Source organism: Rhincodon typus, chromosome 22, assembly GCF_021869965.1.
Source record: "Rhincodon typus isolate 14 chromosome 22, sRhiTyp1.1, whole genome shotgun sequence".
Taxonomy (NCBI): domain Eukaryota; kingdom Metazoa; phylum Chordata; class Chondrichthyes; order Orectolobiformes; family Rhincodontidae; genus Rhincodon; species Rhincodon typus.
The window spans coordinates 18759394-18774555 of record NC_063353.1 but is presented as its reverse complement, the minus strand read 5'-3'; the positions used below and the strand labels follow the sequence as shown (position 1 = coordinate 18774555).

At 36.7% G+C, this 15162-nt stretch overlaps 1 protein-coding gene across 4 annotated transcripts in view; it reads right to left on the bottom strand.

The window, feature by feature from the left end:
- rad51ap1 (RAD51 associated protein 1) overlaps positions 1–15162 on the bottom strand; it is a 42788-nt gene that overhangs the window by 16003 nt on the left and 11623 nt on the right. For 2 of the 4 annotated variants that reach the window (XM_048610289.1, XM_048610292.1), the window contains exons 3-6: positions 14838–14979; positions 14055–14134; positions 10502–10648; positions 2411–2503 (exon numbers count right to left, since the gene is read on the bottom strand). In XM_048610289.1, coding sequence (XP_048466246.1) covers positions 2411–2503; positions 10502–10648; positions 14055–14134; positions 14838–14979 — 462 coding nt within the window. The remainder of the gene's footprint in view (positions 1–2410; positions 2504–10501; positions 10649–14054; positions 14135–14837; positions 14980–15162) is intronic. The other 2 variants (XM_048610291.1, XM_020521373.2) reach the window with 2 other exon arrangements.

The window sequence follows — 15162 nt, the reverse complement described above, 5'->3', positions numbered from 1 at the left end:
AGGCAAATGATGTGTCACCATTGCAAATACTAGCTACTAGCACTTCTGAATGTTTGGCAATGTTGAAAATGAAACATAGTAATTTGATTTATGGATGGGGATGATGTGCAATGACGTGAAAAAGCTGACCAACCCGCTGCTTTTTCTTAATAAATGATTTACCATGTTAACCTTGAGACCATTAAGTGAAGCTACTACATATGCACCATCACGATTGTTCCCTCAATATTTTGAACTCCTATTGGAAATACCTATATGTTCCTATTGTAGCTAAACACAGGATGTTAAACACAGAAGGCAGCCTTATTCTGTCTGTACTGAATTATTAGAGCAATTAAAAATTATACTACCTTATTCTCTTCTTATAGCTTTGTGCATGTTTTTGTTTCAAGTATTTATCGTCTTTTCACTTAAAAAGAAAAAAACCATCTCAACTTTTTCTCATGCAAAGCATTCCACGTTTGAATAACTCGGTGCAAATACATTTCTTTGAAACTCAATTCTCCCACAGTAACTACTTTAAATCAATGTCCTTTTCTCTGCTTCAATCCAATTAGTACTAGTACATCAAGTGGCTCTTTGCATCTCACCCCTAGTGATTCTACAGTGGTTCTTTCTATGGCTTAATGTCCTTTGAAATAATGTGTGCCCAAAAATGCAAAATGTGCACTAAATTGTACAGCAGAAATGTATCATTAATCTTTGCTCTAGAACTCTGTTTACAAACTACTCAGTGCTTTTGACCTTTGTTGTGCCTTAATAAACATGCAGGGTTTGCACGTTTTAATTCCTGGGTACCCCTGTTCATTAACATCCCTTAGTGCCTGTCCATTCTTATTTTTCTCCCAACATGCATTATCTTATACTTCTCTGTATTAAACTGTATCTCGCATTTTGCAACAATCCCAGCAATGCAGCTCCATCCTCTTTAAAACCTAAAGGGCTCATCAATGTTTATAAAATCCCTATTGTGTAATAAATAAATTTTATTCTCGTGTTTTCTATGCCAAAGTCTATATTTCATATTTAATTATACAGAATAAAATCAGGCCCAACATTGATCACCAGATTTCGTTATCAAACCTTTCTCTAATTAACCCTATCCACTCTGTCAACCATATTTTGAACCACTTTGCAAAATTTTCTCTTTCTACACATTTAGATTTAACAAATGCTTTCTAAAAATCTAGAATACGCACAATAAGAGCTCTAATGCTTTTATCCATTAAAGTGGTGGAATTTTTAATCTCTCTTTAGCTGCTGCATACCCTTCAGAAACTATATTAAACATATTGAACATAACCTACCTTTAGCGAACATTCAAACACTATTTTGATTATTCTATAAATACTACAGGATCTTTGGAATACTTGTACCTACTTATATTGAGCAAATTGTACAGGCCATTCAGTCCAAATAATCTATTTTGATGTTTACGTTACACAAGTTTCCCCACACTCCACTTCATATAACCATATCAGCTATCTTAGCATTCCTTTCTCCCTCATACTTATTTATCTCCCCTTGAAATAATCTGTGACATTATCTCAACTATTCCTGGTGGTAGAGTGTTCCACATTATTTTCACTCTATAGGTAAATAAGCTTTTCATGAATTCTCTATTGGGTGAAATTAGTGACATCTTATATTTGTGGCCCCCAGCTGTGGTCTCCCACTCAAGTGAAAATATCTTCCCAACAGTTTCCCCATCAAAGCCTTTATTTACCTTAAATACCTCTGTCAGGTCGCGTCTCAGCTTTGCTTTTCCAAGGAACAAATCCCCACCATGTTCACACATTCCTGATGATTTACATAACCCTTTCAACTCTGTTTCACCCTTGTGTCTGTTCTGGCATCAAAGCTGTTATATTCTTTTGATTATGTGCAGTTCAGAACCATGTACAGCATCTAATTGTGATCAAAGCAAGGTTTGACACAATTATTAATCTAATTTCTCAGAATTCCAATCTTAATCCGACAGAACCAACCAGTGTTCAATTTGCATTTAAAAAAAACTTATTAAACTGCCTCACTATTTTTAGTATCTATGATAAGGTTATATGAAGTGGAGTGTGGGGAAACTTGTGTAACATTAACATCGAAATAGATTATTTGGGCTGAATGGCCTGTACAATTTGCTCAATATAAGTAGGTACAAGTATTCCAAAGATCTTGTTGTACTTATAGAATATAGATTCCTCTGCTCCTCCACTCCATTCAAACACTTATTATCCAAGCAGAATGCAGTCTCCAGTTTCTTCCTACCCAAATGCACCACCTCATGCTTAATTGCACTGAAATTTGTTTGCCATGTTATAGTGAAGCACTGGATGCTGAAACACTTTGTTTAGCATCCTGCACCTTTTGTAAATATGGCATATAAAGTATGGGCTCATAATGTTTTACTCACCATTTACAAAAACATCTTCAGGTAAAATGAGAGTCAACAGTTCAGCAGACTGTCCAATATACTTTGCTTGGATGTCGGATTCAAGTGTGAATTCTGTGAAATCAGACATTTATTTAAAATATTGAACATTTTGATTGCCGCAATGCTGCCAAGACTCACTTGGCTTCAATCCACCTAAAATATTGGTCTTGAACTCCGACCAACTCAGCAAGCTCACAAATGTCATTTTGCAATTTATCCAAACTCAGTTAACCCTGTCTTCTACTTTTGGAAGAAGTTAAAAAACATATATACGGCAATCTGCAACATAGATGTAACTATGCATGAATATTCCAACAAATCATTTATATCTTTACATAGTAAATGAATTACCAGGGTTGCGGTAGGCATTACGCAAAGCCAACGTCGATACATTATTGTTGGTGTGATCAAAACATTGGTATTGTTATTTTTAAACAACTTTTGCAGCCATGTGAAGACACTTCCAGGCTAAGTGGGATTTGAACCAATGCAACCACTAGGTTGCGCAGTAACCTTGCACATGCGTAAACAACTGCAGTGCAATGGAACAGAAGTTGCCTGGAACCAAGATGTTGCTGCCATTTAATCACATTGCAGGGCTGAGTCAAACTCCTGAGTGTCGACTCACTGAAATTAATTACCATTTCACTTCCAGCTGAGATAATTGTTAAAAATATTTCCTTACGACAGCTGATAATTTGCTATTGTACTTGGAATAAAGCCATAACATTCTCAGGCTGAAAAGACATTGGGGTAAAGTCTCATTTTTATCCCTTAGGCAGACTATAAAATCTGTGATCAGGGAGACAAGCAACTACAATCTATGGTAGGAAATGGGTCAAATCTGCTTAAGGGCCAATACTTCTTACTGCAGCTAAAGATAGAAATGCCAACTGAACACTAAATGAAAATGCAAACAGAACTTTTGCCTACAGAAATGTCAAAGTACTTTGGGAGAGATCATTTTTCTTCACGTCACTGGCACCATCTGAGCTACATAGGTATCAGCCATTTCAGTGCTGGCAATACACAATGTAAAACATTTTACAAATCTCGAACAATATAAATTTAGACACTTAAGTAAACTAAAGAAAAAAAATTTAGTTTGTTTAATTACAGTAAGTCAATTATTGTCATTTGATAAATTTATTTTTAGGGACATATATTTAGATACAAAATATTGTAACTATATATTGAGTCACATCATAAACAATATTTGTGTTCCTGAGGAATAATCTGCCTTTTTCTTACTATTGTCCTTTGTGTTAAAAATCTCCCCCAAGTTCTTCTTTATCCAAGGAAAATTTTCATGTACTGGTACTAAACGTAACACAGGTGATGATAAAACTGCAAGCCTTAGCTCGTTGGTAACATAATCACACAACATAAAGATCATTGGGTTGTGAAACTTGAACAAATAATTCAAACTGACACTTCAGTGGAAATGCTACAGTGTCTGAGGTGCCATATTTTGGCTAAGACGAACTGAGGAGCCGCATGTGTTTCTTGGGAGGATGTAAGAGATTCCATGGCACTATTTTAATGAAGAACAAGGAAGCGTTCCCAGTATCCTGGCTACTATGTATTCCTCAATCAATACCACTCTCTAGTTACAAATCTCATTGTCATTTGAGAACTTTGCTGCACACGTATTGGCTACTTTGTTTAATGGAGGGAAACATCGATTACACTTTAAAAGTACCTCATTGACCATATAAACATTTTGGGATATCCTGAGACCCTTAAGAGCACTATATCGATGCAAAATATTTAACTTTCGTTTGATTGATTTCTTGCTTTCTGCCGACCTGCCATAGTGAAAGTTTGTCATTCATTTTACATAATCCACCTATTCTTAAAAACAGTTTGACTTTAACTTTTGTTCTGTGCCTCACATTGCTCCCAGTCTTACAACAGCAGCCTAAGAAGTGTTTTGTACCACTGCTTAAAGTACTATGAACAACTTTTGGGCTTTAAAACAACAAAGGGAAAAAACTCATTTCCAAAGATCCAAACAAAAATGTATATCAACAATATTAACTACTTTTCAATGGCTATGTAGTTTGGTGAATGTGTAGAGGTTATACACTGATAATGCATCAGACATTTAATGTAACATACAGGTCAGCTGCTAAAATATTGTAACTACTAGAATATTCACAAAAGGTGAATAGCTATAGTTTTGACTGATAACAATAATAAAATATTTGAGTTTGCTGGCTGAGTTCATGGCAAAGTTCAATTCCAGCAACACTTTAATGACCTTCCTCTCACTGTGTAAATACCTAGTACGTGCGGACACACACGTTCAGAAGTGGATTGATTGCATCTTTATTTAAACTTATGCGTAATGCTTTTCCAAGATGTTAGATAGTAATTATCATTTAAAAATAAGCCAGATTTAACAATTTGGGTCAATGTTACTAAATAAGTCATAACATACAATTAGGATTTGAACTGGATAGAGCTGAAAGCCATTTATTTTTCTCATCCAAAACACTGTGCAATGCAGTCATCCATCCTTAAAACTAAAACTGTTGACATAGTTAGAAACTAATGTTCACACTAAATTAATTCTGATGCTGTACAGGGATCAAATACACGTAATGCGATCGGATTTACGATAGTAGGTCAGCACCAGAAATCTGACGCACTATCTTTGTTTAATAAGTTATCTTGATGGGCAACCAGTTCCTGCTTAGAAGTCATGAGTTAAAGCAACATAGGTAAAATATTGCACTTTAAGGTACAATTATCAGAGACATCACCGTTAAATGACAGGAAGTGTATTTAAATAGCTAATGTTGCCTACAACATTTAAATTCCTTGAATTTAACAGCCTCCGTAGTGCTGTTCAAATATTCAAAAAACCACTTAATATTCTCTGTACTCAGGACATGATGTAAAATAATTAGCCGGTCAAATGCCTGAATATTAACAGAAATAAATGAATTATAGTTCAATTATTCAAAAAGAAATTTATCAGTTTTAACAAGGCTACTACAAACAAGACCTCAAGCTGTAGTAAGCAATCCGTCAACAAATTTATTTTAGGGTTGTACTATTTTCTGGGGTCAGTTAGCTGCAAGGCTGGTTTGCAGAGCAGAGTAACACCAATAGTGAGAGTTTAATTTCCACACCGGCTGAGGTTTCCTTCTCAAACTGTCCCTCACCTGTAGCATGGTGACCCGCAGGTTAAACTCACCACCAGTTAAACCCGTGCCCCCCACCCCCCAACTTTCTCTCTCTCTCTAAAAATGGGGGAGCAGTTCTGTGGTCCTCTGGGACTATGACAATCTTACTTTTCCTTCTGGATCCCAGGTCCCAATAAACAGCACATTATCCTAAAATTTAGATAGTTCACGACCTCTTCCTTCAGAAAAGTTGTTGCTAAATGGGGATATGGGGAAACACATTCCAAATCTGGAATAATTGCTGAAACTATGCAACATTGTTATTTATATATTGCTATAAAGTTGTAATGTAAGGATTATAAATAATTCATTCCATTTAGTGATTTAATATCTAGGAACTTAGTTTGAAAGAAAAAAAAACTTTTAAGTGAGCCAGGGCACTCTTTAAATGGCTGCAGAAGTCACCTATTCTACAAATAAAATCTCTGAGGTGGAATAACAGGAGACATTCTAGGCAGTTCCCCCACAGAAGTTCATATTTGCCATTGTTTCTAATTTCTTTTAAAAAAAACACAGCAATATGTAATATCTCATCTGCAGATGCTGCCAGAGACCAAACAAAATATACTAGAACCCATTATGTAAAAGGGTACTGAAGACTCCCCTACCTTGATAACTTTGACTGACACTCACGTTAACGTAGATATTCCCCACTGTGCGCCGAAAAAGCAGCATTATATGACAGAAACATGAGGTTTTGCAAAGAGAGATCATGTTCAACCAATTAACTGGAGATCTTCGAGGAAGTAACATATGCTGAGGTTAAAGGGGAACTAGTGGATGTATTGTACTTTGGTTTCCAGGAGGCATTTAATAAAGTGCCACATCATACGTTATTGCAAAAAATAAGAACTTGTGGTTAAGCAGGTAACATATTGGCACAGTGAGAAGAGTGGCTGACTAACAAGAAGCAGGGAGTAGGCATGAATGGGTCTTTTTTAGGTTGGCAGGATATAACAAGTGGTGTACCACAGGAAGTAACGTTACAGCCTCAACATTTTACAATTTATGCAAACAACTTAGAGGAAAGGATGGTAAGTATGATTGTTACATTTGCTGCTGACACAAAAACAGTAGGAAAACAAGTTGTGAAGAGGATATAAGGAAGGTACAAAGGGATATAAGTAAGTTAAGCAAGTAATCAACGATCTGGAAAATATAGTATAATGTGATTTTGGCAGAAGAACGAAAAAGAAGCAGAGCTCTGCGGTGCAAAGGGATCTGGGTGCTCTGGTGCATGAATCACAAAAGGTTAGTATGCAGGCATGGCAATTAATTAAAAAAACTAATAAAATATTGTCATTTATTGCAAGGGGAATTGAACTCAAAAGTAATTGCTTCAGTTATACAAGGCACTTGTGAGATCATATCTGAAGTACTTTGTACTGTTTTTGCCACCTTATTAAAGAGAATGTGTTGGAAGCAGTTCAGAGAAGGTATACTAGACTACTATCTGAAATGGGAATGTCATCTTGAGGAAAAGTTGGACAAGTAATCATTGGGCAAAAAACCCAATGAACTGCAGAGTTCTGAAGAAGGGTCACCAGACATGAAAAGTTAAGAATCATAGAATCCCTACAGTGTGGAAACAGGCCCTTCGGCCCAACAGGTCCACACTGAACCTCAGAGCATCCCACCCAGACCCATCCCTCTATAACCCACCTAATCTACACCTCCCTGAATACTACGGCAATTTAGCATGGCCAATCCACCTAACCTGCACATCTTTGGACAGTGGGAGGAGACCGGAGCACCTGGAGAAAACCCACGCAGACACGGGGAGAACATGCAAACTCCACAGACAGTCGCCCGAGGCTGGAATTGAACCCAGGTCCCTGGCGCTGTAGGCAGCAGTGATAACCACTGTGCCACTGTGCTGCCCCAAACTCTGCTTTCTCTCCACAAATGCTGTTTGACTTGCTACGTTTTTCCAGCAAATTCTGATTTTGTTTCTGAGTATCCACAGTGTTTTGTATTTCGGAGTAGGCAGCAACTTGACTGAAACAAACAAGATCCTGAGGGGTCTTGACAGGTAGCCATAGAGAGGGTGTTTCCTCCTATTGCAGAATCAAGAGTAGGATCCCTGTTTAAAACTCAGGAGTTGCCCAGTTAAAACAGAAATGAGATGAAATACATGTGAGTGTGTGAGCAAGACTGTGTGTGTTGCAAGATTCAGGACAAGTTTTATCTTTTTAATAAGTTTTACACATTATCTAAGTGTGTTTGACAATAAAAGTCCTTATTTGTGTTAATTCAAAAGATTTTTCTTGCCCATTTCTTTATACAAATTTACACATATTGTAACTGGTACAGGTAGAATTGAAAGGGTACATCTTTAAAAAGAAACTCATATACTATTATAGCCAACTTCAGCAATGGAAAAGAAGAATTTATTCATCTCTCTGTACTTGATTGTTACACTATGCCTTGTCTCTTTCCTGTACCTGTGAAGATTAAATTCTGTTAGAATTTTAAGAGTACGGCCCTATCACTCCCCCTGGTCTTTTTGATTGCATTGTCATGAACTAGGCACTCTTGTTAAAAATAATCCCATGATCTGTAGGATTGCATACATCACTGTAAATAAGAATTATCAAAGATAAAGTTTAGTTGTAAAGTTCCACAGTATTTCTATCACAAAACTTGTATATTTAGGACAGAATTTTCTCTTCCTGGTGTGGCCTGAGTAAATGTGAGAAAGGTAGGATATATAACAAGAATGACAAAATCAAGTTCTCAACATCATGAAACATTTTTCCGATTGCCTCTCAAAGCTTAAATCTCAAGATTTTATAATCTTGCCATTGAGCAGTAACTACTTTCTTTCCCTGCATTTACAGCTCATTAAAACTCTACTCGGCTTATTTATATGCTACTCCTAATTTTCCTCTTTCATCAATGAGCTATGATGTGGAGATGCTGGTGTTGGATTGGGGTGGACAAAGTCAGAGGTCACACAACACCAATATGTTTATGTTTATAGTCCAACAGATTTATTTGAGATCACAAGCTTTTGGAGTGCTGCTCCTTCATCAGGTGAAGTGATCACTTCATCTGATGAAGGAGCAGTGCTCAGAAAGCTTGTGAGTTTGAATCAATAAATTGGTTGGTGCAAATTCCCTACGTTAAAATTAGGGCGATTTACTCATGGCTACAGCTTACTGAATGCTTGTTCTGCCCATCACGCAATTGCTTTTCCAGAACAATATCCCTGTATGCTCCACGGCCACCATCCTCTTCAATCTTTGTACCCTCACAGTCAGTAGTAGCAAATCACCACATCATTATGATCCTGAACTCGGACCAGCTTAGACATCATTTCAGCCCTTCAACACTTAGGAGCTTAGGAACACACGACTTTGCATGTTTCTGCCAGGTCACTCTGTGTATAGAGACATGTATGTATTTCATGCATCTTATAGGAACAGGGTAGGCCATTCATCGTTCTGATATCCATTTTTAATGATTCCCAGAACAGCCTTAGTCAATGTAATCAGTTCAAAATACACTTTAAACATAACTTTCATCGCACACTCACGTTCATAGATCTAAATATTTGTGCCAGAGACCTTGTGAGTCCTCCACTAAACAAAAAACTACCATTTATGAACTCTTTTCATTATTGTAGTTTTCTCTGAAATTTTAGAACATCAGATTTCTCCATATAGAGCTGTTACTACCATTTACTGGCCTAATCTACAAGCCTGCTTGTGCCATTTTTCATTCATTCTCACAGGCTAACAATGTCCCTGATTTTGTATCATCAGCAAAATTAGAGATCTCTTGTGTGCCTCAGCCAAATAATTTATGAGGATGAACAATGAAGAAAACGTCCTTTCACAGGTTCCAGGAATTTGCCAAAACTGAAAACCTATGGTACAATTTCTGCTGCCAAATATGAAGAATACTTGTTCTCCTTAAGTCAATCGCATGTTAGTTTCAGCAAGTCCAGTTTTGATTAATCTCATAAGTGTGGATACAGTCATAGAATCATAGAGGTGTACAGCACAGAAACAGATCCTTTGGTCCAACTTGTCCATGCATTTGCCAGCATGGTGAATCAGCTAATTTTGTATTAGTTAATCCCAATAAAAAGTAGATGAAAAGTAGAATCTGTTTAGATCTTGGACTGATTTATTTTGGACATTACCAAATATTAGTTGGACCATAACATGGTTCATGTTAAATGTAACAGTGTAGAGTTCAGTAAGGTCGGTTGGTACATTAGGCGGAATGTTGCTGTCTTAAGATTCAATTAATACAGCTCTGCTTGGAGGAGTTACACCTGTGATTATTTACATTCCTCAACTACCTCAGCTGCCTACAGCACAGTAATGAAAGCTGCACATGATCTTCTGGAAGGGATAGACTAAATCAGCCAAGCCACCTTGTCTCATCTTGTACTTTGAAATGTACTTGACCATTATTATACTTATCACACATCTAAAATAAACAGTTTACTTGGAATTGGATTTGGAAAATTACCAAGAACAAAAGTCACCGTTACAGGCAAAATATGCATCTCATATCATGCACTAAAAATGTATACCACTAGCAAAGAGAATTCTATTAACTTTTTAATGAAAGTCAACTTAAAACTAGTGAATTTTATATTTTCTTGTATATTAATTGCAAATTTCAAAATGTATCCTTTATTCAATTAATGTGTAAAAATTGTATTCCAACCCTATGATGTGTGAAACTCAATATTCAATTAAATAGGAGTAAAGGATTAGGTTACTTTTGTTACGAAGCATTACTACAAATGCACTGAAAGAGAAAGTAGTTGTACATTAGCAGTTGTTTTGCATTTAATGGTAGCATTCACTTATCCAAACAGTAATGATTTTATAATTATTATTTACCAATTACTCACCCGCCATGTAGTCCTGTTCACCCGCAGAATCCTCTTCACATTCACCATCAATACCTCTATCATCAAGCAGAATTTGCTTCGATTGAGTTGCAGCTCGCTTTGGTCTAGATCGAACTGAGGAACCTTCATTTTCACCAGAAATATTATCTAAGTGTATAGAAAAACATCTATCTATGGACTTCTACAGTTACTGTTCTGAATAGCATAAAGAAACTATAGTATTAATAACCCAGAATCTATTGTACATTATGACTGCAATTTCTCTCTGCCAAATTCTGCAATTCCTGCCAGTTGCACTTCAAATGTCATAATCATATTTCAAGGAAATAAACTGTAGCAGTCACTGTGGAATGTGACAGTTACAGAATCACACATAGAAAATAACAGAGCTATAATATCCACAGTGCTTTAAACAATCATATTTTTCAAAAATGAATAATTTGTGATTCTGCCTGAGAGCCCAACCAGCAATCAAATTCTTTTAGAGATTTTTAAAATTCTGCTATTTGCTTCAACAAAGAAATTTGTCAAATACAATTAGAAAAAAGCAAAAGGTCATTTTAAAAAAAACAAAATTTGTAAGAAATATCATGGAGAAAATAACTTCCAAGGATAAAGAAGTGAAAGGAAGATTAATATTAATGTTGGATGGCTTGAAAATTGAAGAAATGTTATTGTCAAATGAACAAAATCACAGGATGGAAAGACTACAATGCATCAAGGGTCTGCCTTCAGGTACAGCACATGTAACTATCATAATTTGATTCTACTTTTTTCATGTAACAGGAGCACAGATTAAACAAAGGACTTTTTTCACCGGAGTATCGGAGGTTGAGGGGTGACCTTATCAAGATTTATAAAATTACGAGGAGTATAGATAGGGTGAATGGCAGGCATCTTTTCCTAGGGTGGAGTATTTCAAGACTGGGGGCACAATTTTAAGGTGAGAGGAGAGAGATTTAAAAAAGACATGAGGGAAATTTTTTTTTAAAATCACAAGAGAATGGTTCGTGCGTGGAATGAACTTCCAGAGGAAGTGGTGGATGAGGGTACAGTTACATCATTTAAAAGACATTTAGAGGAGGGTCCTGGAGAACTGGAAAATGGTTAACGTAACACTGCCATTTAAGTTGAGAGGAGGGCAGAATCTATCAGCCAGTTAGCCAGCCTGACCTCAGTTGTTGGAAAGATTTTAGAGTCCATTTTTAAGGATGAGATTGCAAGTTTACATGGGTGATAGTAAAATGTAGGGTATGCAGGGTAGTTTGATCTTAGTAGGATAATAGGATGGCACAACATCGTGGGCTGAAGGGCCTGTACTGTGCTGTACTGTTCTATGTTCTATGAAATATTTGGAGGGATATGGGCCATGTGTAGGCAAGTGGGATTAGTTTATTTTGGGATTATGGTTGGAGTGGACTGGCTCGACCGAAGAGTTTGTTTCCATGCTGTATGACTCTATGACAGAGTGCTTCAATGTATAACTTGGGAATTTGTTGAAAATTCAGTGTAGAAGGGGACGAAGACATGGTTTTTGATGCCTTTTATCAGTTTTTAATACCTGGTAATTGTTCAAAGCTATTAAATAGGAAAACAGGCAGATCATCGGTTGGTGTGTTTTAAGATTTCCTTTGCTTAAACCAGAGCAGTAGTTTTGGTAGTAAGGAAATGCAAGTATTACATTATATTTATAGCTTAACGAGTAAACTACTTAACATAACAATAGATAACAGTTGAGTTATAATCTGAAACTTGACAGCTCCTTAGTTAAATAAATCACAACAATGATGACAGGGCAAGGGATTTACTACAGCTACTTGATTGTGTATCTAGGACACTACTATGCTTCATAGGAACCACATTGGCAGCAATCAAGTAACTTCAACCCCAAGATGATGAGCTGAAGCCTGAGCTTCGGACATAGCTTAGAACAGGGAGGGGACAAGGCGCCTGCAAACTTTGTTCCAGGAGGTACAACACCCCTTAGGATTGATACTTCTGATTTTACTCATGGTCAGCGAGAGGAGTTTGGGCCTGCAATGAAGGGGTAGGTATGTGGGCATAGAAGATAGCAATGAAGTAGCCTCAGCTCTTGCAACTATCCATAGCGTCAGCACTCTTGCAGCTTGAATGGAGGAAATCAGTGACTGTAGGAAGGATAAGCAAATGGGCTACAGCATCACAGTGCAAGAAGCCATTCAAACAGCAAGAGCAAAACAAGCTTAATTGTAATTGGGACAGTACAGTTACAGACATGGACCTGTTTTTTGTAACTGACAGCATGAGTCCCAAAGGCTGCATCTCATCAGGGCTGAAGAGGAACTTGATGTGGGAGGCAATGCTCACATCCCAAGAGCTAATAACAGAAAAGATGTGCAAGAGCACTTTGAATGCCAGATGAATCCATCAGCATTGCCATTTACAAAAAGTGTGTCATACTAAGAGAAATGCTGACAATCGACAGACACAAGTACATCGAGGATTCTACCCAGTACATCACTGATGAAAATATCAAATAAAATTGGTGACAGCATTTGACCTTGGCTCACTCCTTCTATGAAAAAGAAGGTTTCAGAAAGTTTCTTATGAACCTTTCTAGAGAACTTGAAGTGGCAGCAGATGTGTAAAACAAAATTCAAGATTTGATCCTATATTCCCATAACTCCCAACTCTTTATGGCAACTGGCTGAGGGATTAATAACTTGCATGTATATGGTATCTGTCACATCCAGTGTATTCCAGTGTATAAATGATATTACAATATTCCACAATCTTAAAATACCACACCTACCCAATATACTACAAAAGCAAAATCTAGCCTGTCCCTTAAAACCTCCTTTGCTGGTCTCAGACATGTAATCAAGTAAACAAATATAGCATATTGAGAAACTATTATAATTCCCTCCACTTTCCTAAAGCAACTTTTGGAACTTGGCACAAATAATTGCATCTGCTGTCCCAGCATTTGCTGGGCAACAAAGGATGAAGTCCACTTCTTCCCATTCAACTAGCTTTTTTCAATACATTTACTTTTTCTCCAACCTCCATGTAGATGGGCCTCTTCTACAGACAGTCATCACCAAATGTAGTTGTCACTCTGTACAGCCATGGCTTTGTTGTAGATCACAATACTTATTAGTCATTTGTTCCAGCCCTGAAAAACAACTTTTATTGGGTGATGACAGGCCTTAGCCAGAGTGAAAATGAAGGATCAATTCTGTTTAATTACACAATCTTGAAAATAATTTAATGAGCACACTCATTATACTAAAGAAGACAGTGAGTCCACCAACTTGAGCATCCAAGTCACAAAATACCTTTTACATAAAAGAATTGGGGAGCTGTCAGTCCTAACAATATTTCCACCTACAAAATATTGGTAACCTATAAAATACAAGTACAAAGTACGAATTACTAATGGTGTGAAAAAATATTTTCTGCTTCAGCCAACAGTAGACGTATTAAAACATTTTGAGGTAACAATTTAACTGGGGTAAGAACTGTTATTTATTAAAGCATTGAAATTTCTACCTTGTTTAAGAAAAGTTCTCACCTTCACTAGCTGGCTCTTGCACTGATAAGACTAATGCAGCTTTCAGGTTTCTTTGATAAAGTTTTTCATCAAGTGGCAACCTATGTTATGAAACAATCCGACGAGTGAGTTGAAATTATTAAAATTCCAATGCAAACAGCACTAACAGCACAAGTAGAAGGAAAGGTACATGCAGACATACAAGTTATCAATAATTATTTAACAATACAAAGAAAAAATCTCTCCAAATCTTTACAACTTAAACAATGACAAACATTAATGATATTTATCATCGCTACTCATACCATTTAAGGGGGCAGTTTTCCATTGCTGTTTTTTTGCTGGCAAGTTTCCAGAATTAATATGAATAGTTGGAATTTTGCTGCAAAGATCAGCCAAGTGGTTGAAACTCTTTACAAGGGTAGACTAAAGACTTGAAGAATTGAATTCAGTGAATAAAGGAACATTACTATAACAACAAAACCATAATGATATAAACCCCTCCAAAGAACTAGCCACTCATTAAAAGGGAAACGCTGAAATTGTGCCACTGAGGAAAGAAAAACTGATGTCACTAGTTCGGTGTACAGATAAAGACTCCTGCACCGGCCAGCAGTAAGTGATTTTCCATTTAAGTGATAGTACATTAGCTTTTGTCTTCCAAAGTATAGTATTTTTAAGTAAATACAGTTAAAATAGACAAATTGACATACAGCTCTTAAGAAAGAAAATGCTTGCATTTGTTCACATTTACTTACTTGGAATAATCTGCAAAATGAACAATAATCCTATGAATTTATTCACCTTTCTTTCGGTCGTTCCTTTTCAGCTTTTGCATCTTGACTGCCAGAAATGTTATTTTTTTTCCCTTTTATTTGTTTCTGATCCTTAGTTGTCAGACGGGATTTTTTACTTGGAGGACCTGATACATACGCAAAATCTTCATCTGTAAGAACATATGTACAAATACTGGAGAATATTTATTGTTCTAGTTACATGTAACAATTGTCTTAAGAAAATCACTACCTTTGCATAGCTAACAAGGTGTAGAGCTGGATGAACACAGCAGGCCAAGCAGCATCATAGGAGCAGGACGGCTGACGTTTCGGGCCTAGACCCTTCATCAGAA